At 46.9% G+C, this 12842-nt stretch overlaps 1 protein-coding gene across 2 annotated transcripts in view; it reads left to right on the top strand.

Moving 5' to 3' along the window:
* The window catches only part of CCDC180 (coiled-coil domain containing 180), a 59847-nt gene extending 48555 nt beyond the window's left edge, over positions 1-11292 (top strand). For both annotated transcript variants that reach the window (XM_039234745.1, XM_039234744.1), the window contains 8 exons: positions 13-79; positions 882-1023; positions 4001-4161; positions 4693-4830; positions 5549-5660; positions 8785-8890; positions 9654-9789; positions 10900-11292. In XM_039234745.1, the coding sequence (XP_039090676.1) occupies positions 13-79; positions 882-1023; positions 4001-4161; positions 4693-4830; positions 5549-5660; positions 8785-8890; positions 9654-9789; positions 10900-11031 (994 nt within the window). In that variant the 3' untranslated portion in view covers positions 11032-11292. The remainder of the gene's footprint in view (positions 1-12; positions 80-881; positions 1024-4000; positions 4162-4692; positions 4831-5548; positions 5661-8784; positions 8891-9653; positions 9790-10899) is intronic.
* The last annotated feature ends 1550 nt before the right edge of the window (positions 11293-12842 follow it).

Raw genomic sequence — 12842 nt, 5'->3', positions numbered from 1 at the left:
TGTGTCTTGCAGGGATTTTAAAGGCATCATCCTGACCCTCCTCTGGGAGAGCAACGAGCATCTGCTGAATGTCGTGGAGGTGAGGGCTGCTGCCCACAGGCCTCTGTGTGCCCCTGGACTGGCTTCTGGCCACATGTTTCCAGCTGCTTCTGCCTCTTGTATTTTGCTGATAATGGCTTTGTGGGTAAAACTGAGGAAAGGGGATTCCAGCTCCCACAACCACAGCTACCAAACTTCTGTCACCTCATGTAGTGTTTTCTTCATCCTAAAAGTTAAACCTCGTTCATTCATTTATCCATTTATTGAGCCACCAGGCATTTCTTGGACACTAACTCTATGTCAGATACTGGGTGGGCCAAGAAGAACAAGCCCAATCTCCATCCCTGGGAGGCCGGCACCCTGCATAGGGTGACAGACATGGCGGCACCACAGGGAGATGGGTGGAGCTGTTGAGCTACTCAGTGCCCAGTTCCAGCACGCCCCACACAGAGGTGTCTGGACGTGTTCCTGCCAGCCTCCCACTGGGCTGCAGATCCTTCAGAGCAGAGGCTCTGAGGCCTCCATACTGTGGCCTCTGGCCTAGTCCCTAGCTTGGTACTTCATACAAAGCTCTCAACCTGGTCATTGGAATGAGATTCCATTTGGGTCTTGGACAAATGGAAGGACAAATAAGAGTCTTGCCATTTTCGGTCACTTAGGCCTTGCATACTGGGATATTGTCAGTGGTAAAAAGGGCAGTTGGGTAGGGAAAGTGTGGCTGGCAGAGGTGACATCCAGAGAAAGGGCTAGGAGGTGTGGAGAGCAGGGTGGAGGATGCAGGAGCATGGGCCAGAGCTCCAGGGTGAGCATCCTTGCCCAGACACCGTCAACCTCTCTTGCAGGAGTTTTACCGCAGAGAGAAGCGCTCGGTCACCAGACCTGACTGCATGTACGATAACTTTGACCAGTGCGCCGAGAACATCTGCAAGAGGATCCTGGGGTACTACGACCAGACAAATGAGTACCATAACTCCTGCCTCATAGGTGGGTCTGGGCGGCAGGCGGGCAGGCAGGTTGAGGGTGTGGCACGTGTCACCAGTTGAGCAGAGCCTGGGCCTCACAGCCTGGAGGGTGCCCTCCTGAGCTGGACGTCACCGGGGGAGGCGCAGGAGCCTCCCTGTGGAAAGCTGGCATCTTCGAATTAGGTAAAAACACTGATCAGATGTAACTGGGAGACACAATGATGCTGAAAAACAATCACTTTTCTTGAGAAATCTGGTGATTTGTATCACTAAAAATGTTTTGTTCATTGCACAGGTAATTTTGACAGCTCTATTGAGATATTCACATACCACACAATGCACCCATGTAAAGTGTCCAATTCAGTGGAGTTTAGTATATTCTCGGAGTTGGGCAGCCATCACTACTTCTCAGTTTTAGAACCCTGCCCCTCCATCACTGCCCCAGCCCTAAGCAACCACTCAACCACTTTCTGCCTCTGTAGACTTTCCTCTTCTGAGCCTGCATATGAACAGAATCACTGTGCGGTGTTTTGTGACTGGCTTCTTTCATTCTGCATAATATTTTCAAGGTTCACCTGTGTTGTAGTGTGGGTCGGTACTTTGTTCCTTTTCATGGCTCATTCTTATTCCATTGTGTGCATGTGCGACGTTTTGTTTACCCTGCATCGGTACACGTTTGTCTGTTTCCACCTTTGGCTACTGTGAATACCGCTACTACAAACATTCACACACACGTTTTGTGTGGACAGATGTTTACCTTTCTCTTGGATGTATAACTAGGAGCGGAATTGCTGGGTCGCATGGTAACTCTGTATTTGAAGGTCTGAAGAAAACTTTCCACGGATATTTGTTAAGTGTCGACTGTACGTCTGGCCCATGCTGGGCTCTGACGACCCCAATAGACACAGCCTCCTGGAGAATAGGGACATGAAAACAGGCAGATAGAATACATCGTGCCATTTACACTTATTGTAATGACGTCAAAGAGGTTGTGAAAACATGCCCAGCGCACACCTTTGCCCATTTCTTCACGTTCCTCTGCATCTTTGCCCATAGCCACGCATGTTTGATGCAGTTGTAAGTCCTAATTATTCCTGATTCTAAAGCAGGGAACCTGAGGGCCCATCACAGGTCTGCTGTGTTGGTTGAGGGGCAGCATGGGTAGAAGGGGGAGAGGATTAGAGGGCAGCCAGACCTGGCTTCTAGGCCCAGCACCGCCATATCCCTGCCTTATGACCCTGACCAAGTCACCTCACCTCTGTGAGCCTCAGTTTCCTTGTCTGTAAACTGGAGATAAAGACAACACTCATGTGCAAGGCTTTTTTGAGGATTAAGCCCACCACACAGACCTGCCATATACAAGGGACATAATCAGTGGTGGCTCTCACTCCTGTGGCTGTCGAATGACTGGCATTGAAACTACTATAGCATTTTGTTTCTCTAGCACAAAATGTCCCCCTGGGAAGTCTGGGCTCCCATCCTATATGACCTTCCTCAAAAGAAAGGTTCAGTGGTCAGACGGGTTTAGGAAATGCTACAGATTATGTCCCTCTCTGGAAGAGTCACAGTTCCCACTAAATGGCGACTTCCACTTCCTGCAGTTTGGGAGTCCGGTATCCTGGCCAAACCCCTCACTGAAAACATTTACAAGTATTGGATATAGTATTTTCGAGATGAACTCTTTCAGATGTATTGATGAGTTAGCCATAAAGTAAGAAACACACAAGGCTCCCAAACTGAGTGACAATAGGAACTCCAAGAGAGAAATTGAACAGTAACACATTGCCCTAAAGGCATTGCTGACTCCTAGGTGAGCTTGAACCTTGTTTTCATGGCCTCCGGGGTTTTGGGAACAGGAGACAAATCCCCAAACCACCCACAGTTGGAAAGTCTGGAAGGACACAAGCCACAGGAAAACTGGGACCCCACAGGGCTCCAGCTGCAGAGTAGGGTGAATGAGACAGAAACCAAGCTCCCTCCCCTGTCCTGCACCATCACCAGCAGCTGCAACTAGAAGGAAACTGCCTTATTAAAACACCTTGGTGCTGGGTAAAGCAGAAGGGAAACTGCAATATGAATCCATAACTATTAAGTGGCCTTTGTGCTTGAAGTTGATTTTGTTTTGTGGATCATCCAAAAGACCTCCTGCTGATAATTTAGCTTAAAATGATCTTGAGTTGGTGGTGCCCAGATGCTTCTCTGGTAGACACCACAGATCCTTTCTAGAAAAGGAACCCACCTTCTATTCACACCTCTAAGGATTCTCACAAATTAAATTCTCAGAATAAGAGCTCACAGTAAACAAACCAGACATACACACACACACACACACACACACACACACACACAGAGAAAAGACCCCTAAATCATGAGGCAGCAGAATGAGATCAGTAAAGACTTCAGATACTGAACATATCATACAAAGGATATAAAGTATTCATTGCAATTAAATTTAAAAGGACACTGGAAACATAAGAAAGGAGTGAGAGACTATGAAAATGACCAAATAGAAAAGAAAACCACATAGAACTTCTATATTAGAAAAATAAATAGTTCAAATTTTGAATTTGTGAATGGCTTCTACTATCAGAGAAAATATCCAAAACTCAATGCAGAAACGCAAAGAAATGACAGTCTGGGAGAGAGGTAAAGGATATGGAGAAGGTAGGTCTAACATAGGAGTCCCCAGGGACAGAGGGGGACCAGGGTTGAGGCAGTCTTTGAGGAGATAATCGATAAAACAGACTCAAGACTCTATGCACTTTTCATGAGCTGGGAAGTCCTGCAGAATATCAAAGGAAGTTCTTTGAATTTACTTAATCCAGTATTTTCTGTACTGCTCTGACCACAGGACCCCTCTTGATGAGATAGCTGTTACCACATTGTAGACCAAGTCCTTCTCTTTGGGAAATTGCTTTGGGGCTTTGTGGGAGAGATCACTTCAACACCTTGGCTCTGCTCTGTTCCCTCCCCTGGTCCCTCACCCCCAACTTCTACAGAATTACGGGCCCAGATGAGGAGATTTGAGGAGCTACTACCCCAGGTCTGCTGGCTGGTGATGGAGAACTTCAAAGAACACCACTGGAAAAGATTCTGCACCTCTGCCAAAGAGATCCGGGAACAGTTCTGGAATTATCAGGAGAAGCTAGAGATAAGGAAGGTGGGGGTCCCCAGGACCAGTCTTCTTTCTCTGGGACAAGGGCCCCTGGGAGTTCAGAGATGGAGGAAAGGCATAAGTAGACCTGGTCAGGTTGGCATTGTTGGATGGGGGCTGAGGGACACAGAGCATTGGAGAAATGCCTTCTTCTTCATAGGTGTTCTATAAGCTCCTTTTTGGATTTAATGGGTGGGTTTGCTGATTCTGTAGGAGTGTGGTCACTGACATCAGCAACAATGGTCTACAAGCCAGAGGACGTGGATGCCATTGATTTTATTGGACTTAAGGCCTTGGTTATGCTGGGGCTGCTGCTGAGCTCTCTCACTCCCTAGCCCTCAGAGTCCGCTCCAACCATCCCCCCATCTTGCTTTCTCTGCCCTCCTCTGCCCAGCCATGGCCGTTCACACACGCAGGTCAGAGCACACATCAAATCTGACTATGGCCATTATTAGAGGACATGGGCCCATGACATTCTGGCCCTCACCTAGAGACCAGGTCAATATCCCCACTGATTTCTGGATTGTTTGATTGAAGGATGAAAATGCCAAGAAGCTCCATCAAAATCTCGGACATCCTGAACATATCCAAGAAATGGAGTCTCTGTGTCAAGTGGAAAAGAAAAGGCAGGAAGATTTAGACACTGTGATTAGGACTACCAGGGAGAAGCTTGAGGTCAGTGGGACTGGGTGCTGAGCACTATACTGCCCCCAGAGAGACTCCCCCAACTGACAGTCCAGCAACAGTACTGAACATGGACTCTTGCTGGCACCTGGCCAAAGGGGGCATGAAAGCCAACAGGTTTTATAGGGCTGACTGGCCATTATTGACTGCTTAACTTGCATCTTTTGATTTCTAAATTAATTAGTTACAAAATTACTAATGAGAACTTTTTTCAATATCCACATCTATTTATTTTGTATTTAGCTAATAATCTGTGGGTGTTCCTTGACCACCTCTTTTTTAAAATGTTTGTTTATCTTTGAGAGAGAGAAAGAGAGAGAGCGTGAGTCGGGGTGGGGCAGAGAAAGAGGGAGACACAGAATCCGAAGCAGGCTCCAGGCTCTGAGCTGTCAGTACAGAGCCTGATTCTGGGCTCGAACTCACAAACTGTTGAGACCATGACCTGAGCCGAATTCAGATGCTGAGCCAACTGAGCCACCCAGGTGCCCAGCTTGGCCACTTCTAAATCATTTCCTATCTTTGAACCCAGTCAGCTCTTGCAAGAAGCCTCTTTCCTTAGGACCAGACACCACTTAACTTGGACATAACTGATTCATGGCTTTGGTTTTGTCTCACCTGCTGGCTCCCCAAGTCCTCCCTCAGCTGGCCTTTGGAGGCAGGCCTCTCTCCCTGCAGCAGCAGGGAGAACATTCCCCCGTGTTTCCTGCAGGAATCCACCAGGAAGTATGGCCGGTTTTTCATAGCCAACCTGGCCAGCTTCGCCGAGAAGTTCCTGCTGCAGTTGGATGAAGTGGTCACCATCGATGACATCCGGGTTGCAAGTAAGTGGTGCCACTGACCTTGTGCCTGAGCCCCAGGGGGTGGGTGAGGTGGAGGGAGATGGGCCAAGGGCATCTGCTTTTCCCCAATTCCACCAGAATGAAACCAGATTCTCTACCGAGAGGACCGATGGTTTTTGGTTTTCATTAACAGTAAGGTGGTTTTTTTATTATTATTAAAAAAGTAAATCCCAAATGGGTCAAAAACTATATGTAAAAAAATAATCCTAATAGTAAATATTTTCATAATCTTGGAGTAGAGACAGCTTCCCTGAGTATCAGATGAGAGCCAGAAGCCGTGAAAGCAATGGCTGGCACTCCTCCGTGGCCAAAACAAAAAAAAAAAAAAGAAAAATGTCAAAAATTTGAAAGTCTACTGGACAAATATTCCTAACAGGCTATAGGTAAGAAAAAGATGTAACATCCCTATGGTAGAGGTTAAATTTCTAAAAAGAGGCAAAGGACAAACACATGCAAAAGAGAAGCAGTTCATATCTCCAATGAGTATGAAAGATGCTCGACCTCGCTGATGATGAATGTCAACACTATTAAGATATCATTTTTCACCAACAGCCTGACAAGGTTTCTAAATTGAGCAACAACCAGCCCTGGTGCGAATGTCAGAAAGCCCAGGTACCATAGAGACCTTTGGAGAGGTGTACATCAATATCCCTGTCTTGGAGAACCTTCTGTCAGCACCTGCCAAAATTTGGACCATGTATGCCTTTCACCCAGCAATTCTAACCCTAGGGATTTATCCGAAAGAAATACTTATACAATTTTCCAAAGAGATCTTTACAAGCATATTCATCACAGCACTGTTTGATGTGCAAAGAATTGGAAACAACACTAACATCCACGTGTAGGGGATTGGATCAGTAAATTTGATCCCGATGTACACGTGCATACTGTGCAGGTGTGAAAGGGGGTCAGTGTGTCTACACATGCCAACATACAGAGTCAGGAAGGAATACTGTTATGGTGGAAAAAGTTGACAATTAGTATTTATCCATGATACCATTTTTTTAATGCATACATGATATAAACATGTATATTCACATATATGGATGTAGATCTGTGTGACAAACAAACAGAGACAGAGCCTGAGGGACAGGTCCCACACTGTTGACCATGATCATCTCTGATAGGTAGAAAGGTGAGAGACTCCTAAATTTTTTTCTTTTCTCCCATTAGGTAGTGTTTAAACTTTTTCTAATGTGTGTTTTGCTTTTATAACTATATAAAGATTAAAATTTTTTAATGGTTATTTTTTTTAAAAATTTTTAAAGATTTTTTTTAACATCTATTTATTTTTGAGAGACAGAAAAAAACAGCATGAGTGAGGGAGAAGCAGAGAGAGAGGGAAACACAGAATCTGAAACAGAGTCCAGGCTCTGAGCTGTCAGCACAAAGTCCAACACAGGGCTCAAAACCACAAACCGTGAGCCAAAGTCAGACACTTAACCAACTGAGCCACCCAGGCTCCCCTAATGTTTATTTTTCAAAAAGAGAGAGAGTGCACGTGAGTGGGGGAGGGGTCGGAGAAGGAAGGAGACACAGAATCTGAAGCAGGCTCCAGGCTCTGAGCTGTCGGCACAGAGTCCAACAGCTCGAACTTAGGAACCGTGAGATCATGACCTGAGCTGAAGTCTGACACTTAACCTTCCAGGCACCCCAAGATTTAAGTTATATAGTAAATGTTATCCATTTACTTATGTAGTGAGTGATTAAAATACATCATTTTTATTTTTAAAAGTTTCTGGGGTGCCTGGGTGGCTCAGTTGATTGAGCGTCTGACTCTCGATTGCAGCTCAGGTCATAATCTCATGGTTTGTAAGGTCAGTCAAGCCCTGTATCAGGCTCCGTTCTGAGCGTGGAACCTGCTTAACTGTCTCTCTCTTTCCCTTTGCCCGTCTCCCACTTGCTCATGCATGCACTCTCTCTCAAAAGTTTTTATTACAAAAACAATGCGTTTTTATAGTAAAAATTAAAAACTGAATCTTAATTACAAAGAAGAAGAACACAGTCCTTCCACCCAGAACTAAGTGCCCTTAATATTTGCCATCCCATCTTTCCAGTCCTTTCCTCTTGGACACAGGCCCGAGTGTGTGTGTGTGTGTGTGTGTGTGTGTGTGTGTGTGTGTGTTATAGAGTGTGTGCCCTTTTATAACCACCCTCAGACAGCCATTGGCCAAGCCAGTCAATCATCTTCTTGAGTATTTTCACTTGCTGTGCATTGTGATTTATTCATTAGTCCCCTGCTGTTGAATGTTGGGCCCTTTCCAATTTTTCACTCCTGTAATTGTGCTACAGGAAACATCTGCATCCTTACATCTCTATTCTGGGGCAACAGGTTCCTAGAAGTGGACTTTTTGGGTCACGATGTACATGCATTTTGAGGTACTGGTCATTTTCCCCTACTGGAAATCTCTCTGTCCAGTGCAGGCCTTGTTTGGGGAAGCGAGGCCTGCAAAGGCACTAGAGATGAGACCTGAGGGAGACCAGGCAGAGCAGCCAGCAAGAAGTTCTTTCTTGGTAACTTGGAAGGAACCGTGGAGCTGGAAGACCCCCGTACCAGCCCCAGGGAGGCCTCTCTCCTGCTGCAGCTCTGGCTGCTGGGCCAAGCAGCCTGGCCCTGCTCTCAGGGCGGATCAGGGCAGCTCCTGCCTGCTGGCAGTCACTCCGCTAGGTGCAGCCCTGTCACGGAGGCACTTGAAAGGACAGGTCAGCGAGCCAGACATCAGAGGACAACTTTGAATGTGTTTGCCCCAGGGATAGTTCAGAACCCATTTGAGCCAGTATAAGCCAAAGAAGGGTCTATAAAGCTTATCTGGAGGCTTGTGGAAGCTGTGCGAAGGTCAGACCATCATGCTCTGGGCTTTGGAGGAGGGAAGACCACCTAAATCACACCTCCCACCACCAGCCCCCCAGCCCTCACTGGGCCTTCAGATCCGCTGCTTTCAGCTTCTCTGTGGGAAGAAGTGTGGGCTCTGCCTCCCACTGGACACTCCAAGTCAGGAGGAAGGGAGCAAGTTCTCATCCCTCTAAACATAAGGTCGGGGGAGAAACCCCCTTGATCTCAGCCTGTGTGTGAGGTTATGGTCATAACCTGTCTTTTGCCTGCCAGGGATGGAGCCCACAAAACAGAAGACATCAATTCTCATACGGAGGAAACTCGCTAGGCTTTCCCTGAGGGAAGAAAGTGAGAAGCCCCTGATTGAGCGGGGGAGCAGGTAAGACCCAAGAGCATTGAAGAATACCACCAATGGCTGGGTTTGCTGGAGCACGATGCAGCGGAATAGTTAGGGGCAACTGGAAGCCTTGGAAAGGCATTCTGCTCTAAGCCTCAGTTTCCTCGCCTGTGAAATGGGCATGGCAGCCCACCGTGCATGGTATTACAAAGAGAAAGTTTAATGAGATTGTACTTAGAGTGCCCCTGGCACATAGTAAGAGCTCAGAAGCTCTTAGTTCCCTTGATAGGGAGTCACAAAGGGGCCCCCAAATAAAGGGAGGCCCATCCCAGTATGGGGCACATTCTTGGATCCCTGGTGGTACTGTGAAGCACTGTGCATATGCTGAGAGCTGTCAAAGTCCTTGTTCCCTGAGCCCCAAGAATGTGACTCTGGAAGAAGAAGTAAGGCGGTGATTTGCCCAGCACAGTAGGAAACCGGGGCAGGAATCGGTGACTGCCACCTGGCTGGCCCACTGCCATGGAAACTAAGGCCTGCAAAAGGGAGACAACTAGAAGCGGGACATTCCTCTCTCCCACGCAAAACCCAAGACCGGCTACCCGCACGGAGTCAGTGTGAAAGCAGGAAAAAGAACTTGAAGAAGCTTAAATGTTTAGTAAGGTTTTTCTTTTAATGAAGACATTTAAGACATGATCTTTAAAAAAAAAAAAAAAAGATACGTTAAACTTTTCCACTGGGATTGGAGGGTACGCTGTGAAGGACAATGAAAAGCATGTCGGACTTTCACATGCATGTTTATTTGTAGGAAGTGGCCAGGAATCAAACCCACTGAAGTCACCATCCAAAACAAGATTCTCCTCCGGAAAACATCATCCATCACCACCACCAAAACGACCCTGGGCCACCTGGCGGCTGTGGAAGCCCGAGATGCTGTCTACTTGGTGAGTCTAGAGACAGGGTACAGATGGGCGTGTCCCAGGGAGCACAGGGTAGCTCAGTTTGGCTGCCTTGGAAAGAAGGGAGCTTCCTGTCACGAGGTACCCTCATGTTTGGCCCATGGAGCAGGAGACCCATGCCAGGGTGCCCCAGAGCATAGTGTCAACACTCAAGATAGTTGATGGTCACAGGCCTAAGGATGTGGGTCATGTCTGGTCCCAGTGATAGTGTGGGTCTGAGGGTATGAGCCCCAGGGCCAGGGGAGCCCAGCTGAGGGACACCCCACCAAGTTGGGGGTGAAGAAAGACCTTCTGGAAGAACAGTTGAGTCAGAGTGAGGGGACAAAGTAGTAAGAGGCACAGAGCAGTGAGAAGTGGTGGGTAGAGCAGCTGACAGTTACTGAGGCATCTCACTAACTCCTCATAATGGCCCCATGAGGAAATGAATTGCCCCCTCGTACTGATGAGGACACTGAGGCTTAAAGAAATGTGTCCCCCTCATGCCGCTATGAAGTAACAAAGGCAGGATTTGAGCCCAGTGCCTATTAGTCACCCCTGGTGCCTGCCTAAAGAGGAGGCTGCACCCAGATGCTACCTGTGGGTGTGTTAGTCCTGGTGCCCAGAGAGAAACTGTGTTCTGTCCATGGTACAAGATACACTGACCCCCATAGGAGGAGAGCCCATCCCCTTCCCTGGCCACCATGCCAAGCCTTGGGCAGAAGGGACAACTCTGCCAAGTTCAGTAAGGGCTCAAGATGTGGAGGGATCAGCCTTATAAGGAAACCAAGTCCCCTGAGCTACAGGAGGCCACAGTGCGGGATGGCAGTTAGGAATGGTGCAGAGTCCAGAGTCAGGGGGATGGGTCCTTGCCCCTGCTCAGCCTCTTTCTAGCTGAGTGGCCTCAGGCAAGATTCTGAACCTCAGTTTCCTCATCTATGAAATGACTGGACCTGCCCATGGGTTGCTGGGCAGACTACATGAGAAGTGATTTGTGAAACTCTTGTCAGTGTCTGGAGTGGTTTAAAAGCTATCTGCCACTGGGGTACAACATTCCTTTAGGGCCCAGAGTACAGAAGTCCCTCCTCATCTGGCCTCCTTCCGCTGGTTTGCTCCTAGAAATATTTAGCGTCGTTTGAAGAGGAGTTGAAGAAGATCCAGGACGACAACACATTGCAGGTGAAGGAGGCTCAGCACTGGAAGGACAGTTGGAAGCGCTCCGTGGATACCATCCAGTGCCTGTACTTGTGAGAGCCTCAACCCACCCCACATAAAGGCTCATTTTTTATGGACTCCTTCTCTATCCATCCATCCATCCATCCATCTGTCCATCCATCCCTGCTCTATACCCAGCACTGTAGCTTCATCAGTGACCAGGACACGGTGTGGTTCCTGTCCATGTGGATGGGTGAGGAGGACAGAGGTGAAAGGGGAGTTCCACGTGGTTTGCAGGGCTGGTGGGTCACAGGCGTGGGCCACTTAAAATAAAGACCAGTACTTCAGAGGACATAATTCCAATAGGCATGCTTGGCACTTCGTCTTAGAAAATGAAATAATCAAAATATATGGGCATAGGTATATTTACATTTAACAAAATAAGATAATTGCAATCATGCAACCAACAAAGAATTCATCCAGCCTTTTTTTTCTTCCTTAAATAGTTTATTGTCAAGTTGATATACATATAACACCCAGTGCTCATCCCAACAAATGCCCTCCTCCATGCCCATCACCCCCTTTCCTCTCTCCCCCACCCCCATCAGCCCTCAGTTTGTTTTCAGCATTCAAGAGTCTCTCATGGTTTGCTCTCTCCCTCTCCCCCACTATTTTTCCCCTTCTTCTCCCGCATCGTCCTCCGTTAACTTCCTCCTGATCCACCTATATGTGCAAACATATGGTATCTGTCCTTCTCTGCCTGACTTGTTTTGCTTAGCATAACACCGTCTAGTTCATCCATGTTGCTACACATGGCCAGATTTCATTCTTTCTCATTACCATGTAGTATTCCATTGTATAAATATACTACATCTTCTTGATCCATTCATCAGTTGATGGACATTTAGGTTCTTTCCATGTTTTGGCTATTGTTGAGAGTGCTGCTATGAACATTGGGGTACATGTGCCCCTATGCATCAGCACTCCTGTATCCCTTGGGTAAATTCCTAGCAGTGCTATTGCTGGGTCATAGGGGAGTTCTATTGTTAATATTTTGAGGAACCTCCATACTGTTTTCTAGAGGGGTTGCACCAGCTTACATTCCCACCAACAGTGTAGTAGGGTGCCCTTTTCTCCACATCCTTGCCAGCATCTAGAGTCTCCTAATTTGTTCATTTTAGCCACTCTGACTAGTGTGAGGTGGTATCTCAGTGTGGTTTTGATTTGTATTTCCCTGATGATGAAGGACGCTAAGCATCGTTTCATGTGTCTGTTGGCCATCTGGATGTCCTCTTGGAGAAGTGTCTGTTCATGTCTTCTGCCCATTTCTTCACTGGACTATTTGTTTTTCGGGTGTGGAGTTTGATGAGTTCCTTATAGATATTGGATACTAGCCCTTTATCTGATATGTCATTTGCAACTATCTTTTCCCATTCTGTCAGTTGCCTATTAGTTTTATGGATTGTTTCCCTTGCCGTGCAGAAGTTTTTATCTTGATGAGGTCCCAATAGTTCATTTTTGCTCTTGATTCCCTTGCCTTTGGGGATGTGTCAAGTAAGAAATTGCTGCAGTTGAGGTCAAGGAGATTGTTTCTTGCTTTCTCCTCTAGGGTTTTGATGGTTTCCTGTCTCACATTCAGGTCCTTTATCCATTTTGAGTTTATCTTTGTATATGGTATGAGAAAATGATCTAGTTTCATTCTTCTGCATGTTGCTGTCCAGTTCTCCCATCACCATCTGTTAAAGAGGCTGTCTTTTTTCCTTTGGATGCTCTTCCCCGCTTTGTCAAAGATTAGTTGGCCATACATTTGTGGGTCCAATTCTGAGTTCTCAATTCTATTCCATTGGTCTATGTGTCTGTTTTTGTGCCAATACCATACTGTCTTGATGATTACAGCTTTGTAGTAG

The sequence above is a fragment of the Hyaena hyaena genome, unplaced genomic scaffold (genome assembly GCF_003009895.1).
Source record: "Hyaena hyaena isolate Hyena2069 unplaced genomic scaffold, ASM300989v1 scaffold_93, whole genome shotgun sequence".
In the NCBI taxonomy this organism is placed as follows: Eukaryota; Metazoa; Chordata; class Mammalia; order Carnivora; family Hyaenidae; genus Hyaena; species Hyaena hyaena.
The sequence above is the reverse complement of the archived record's forward strand: the minus strand, read 5'-3'. Positions and strand labels throughout refer to the sequence as shown.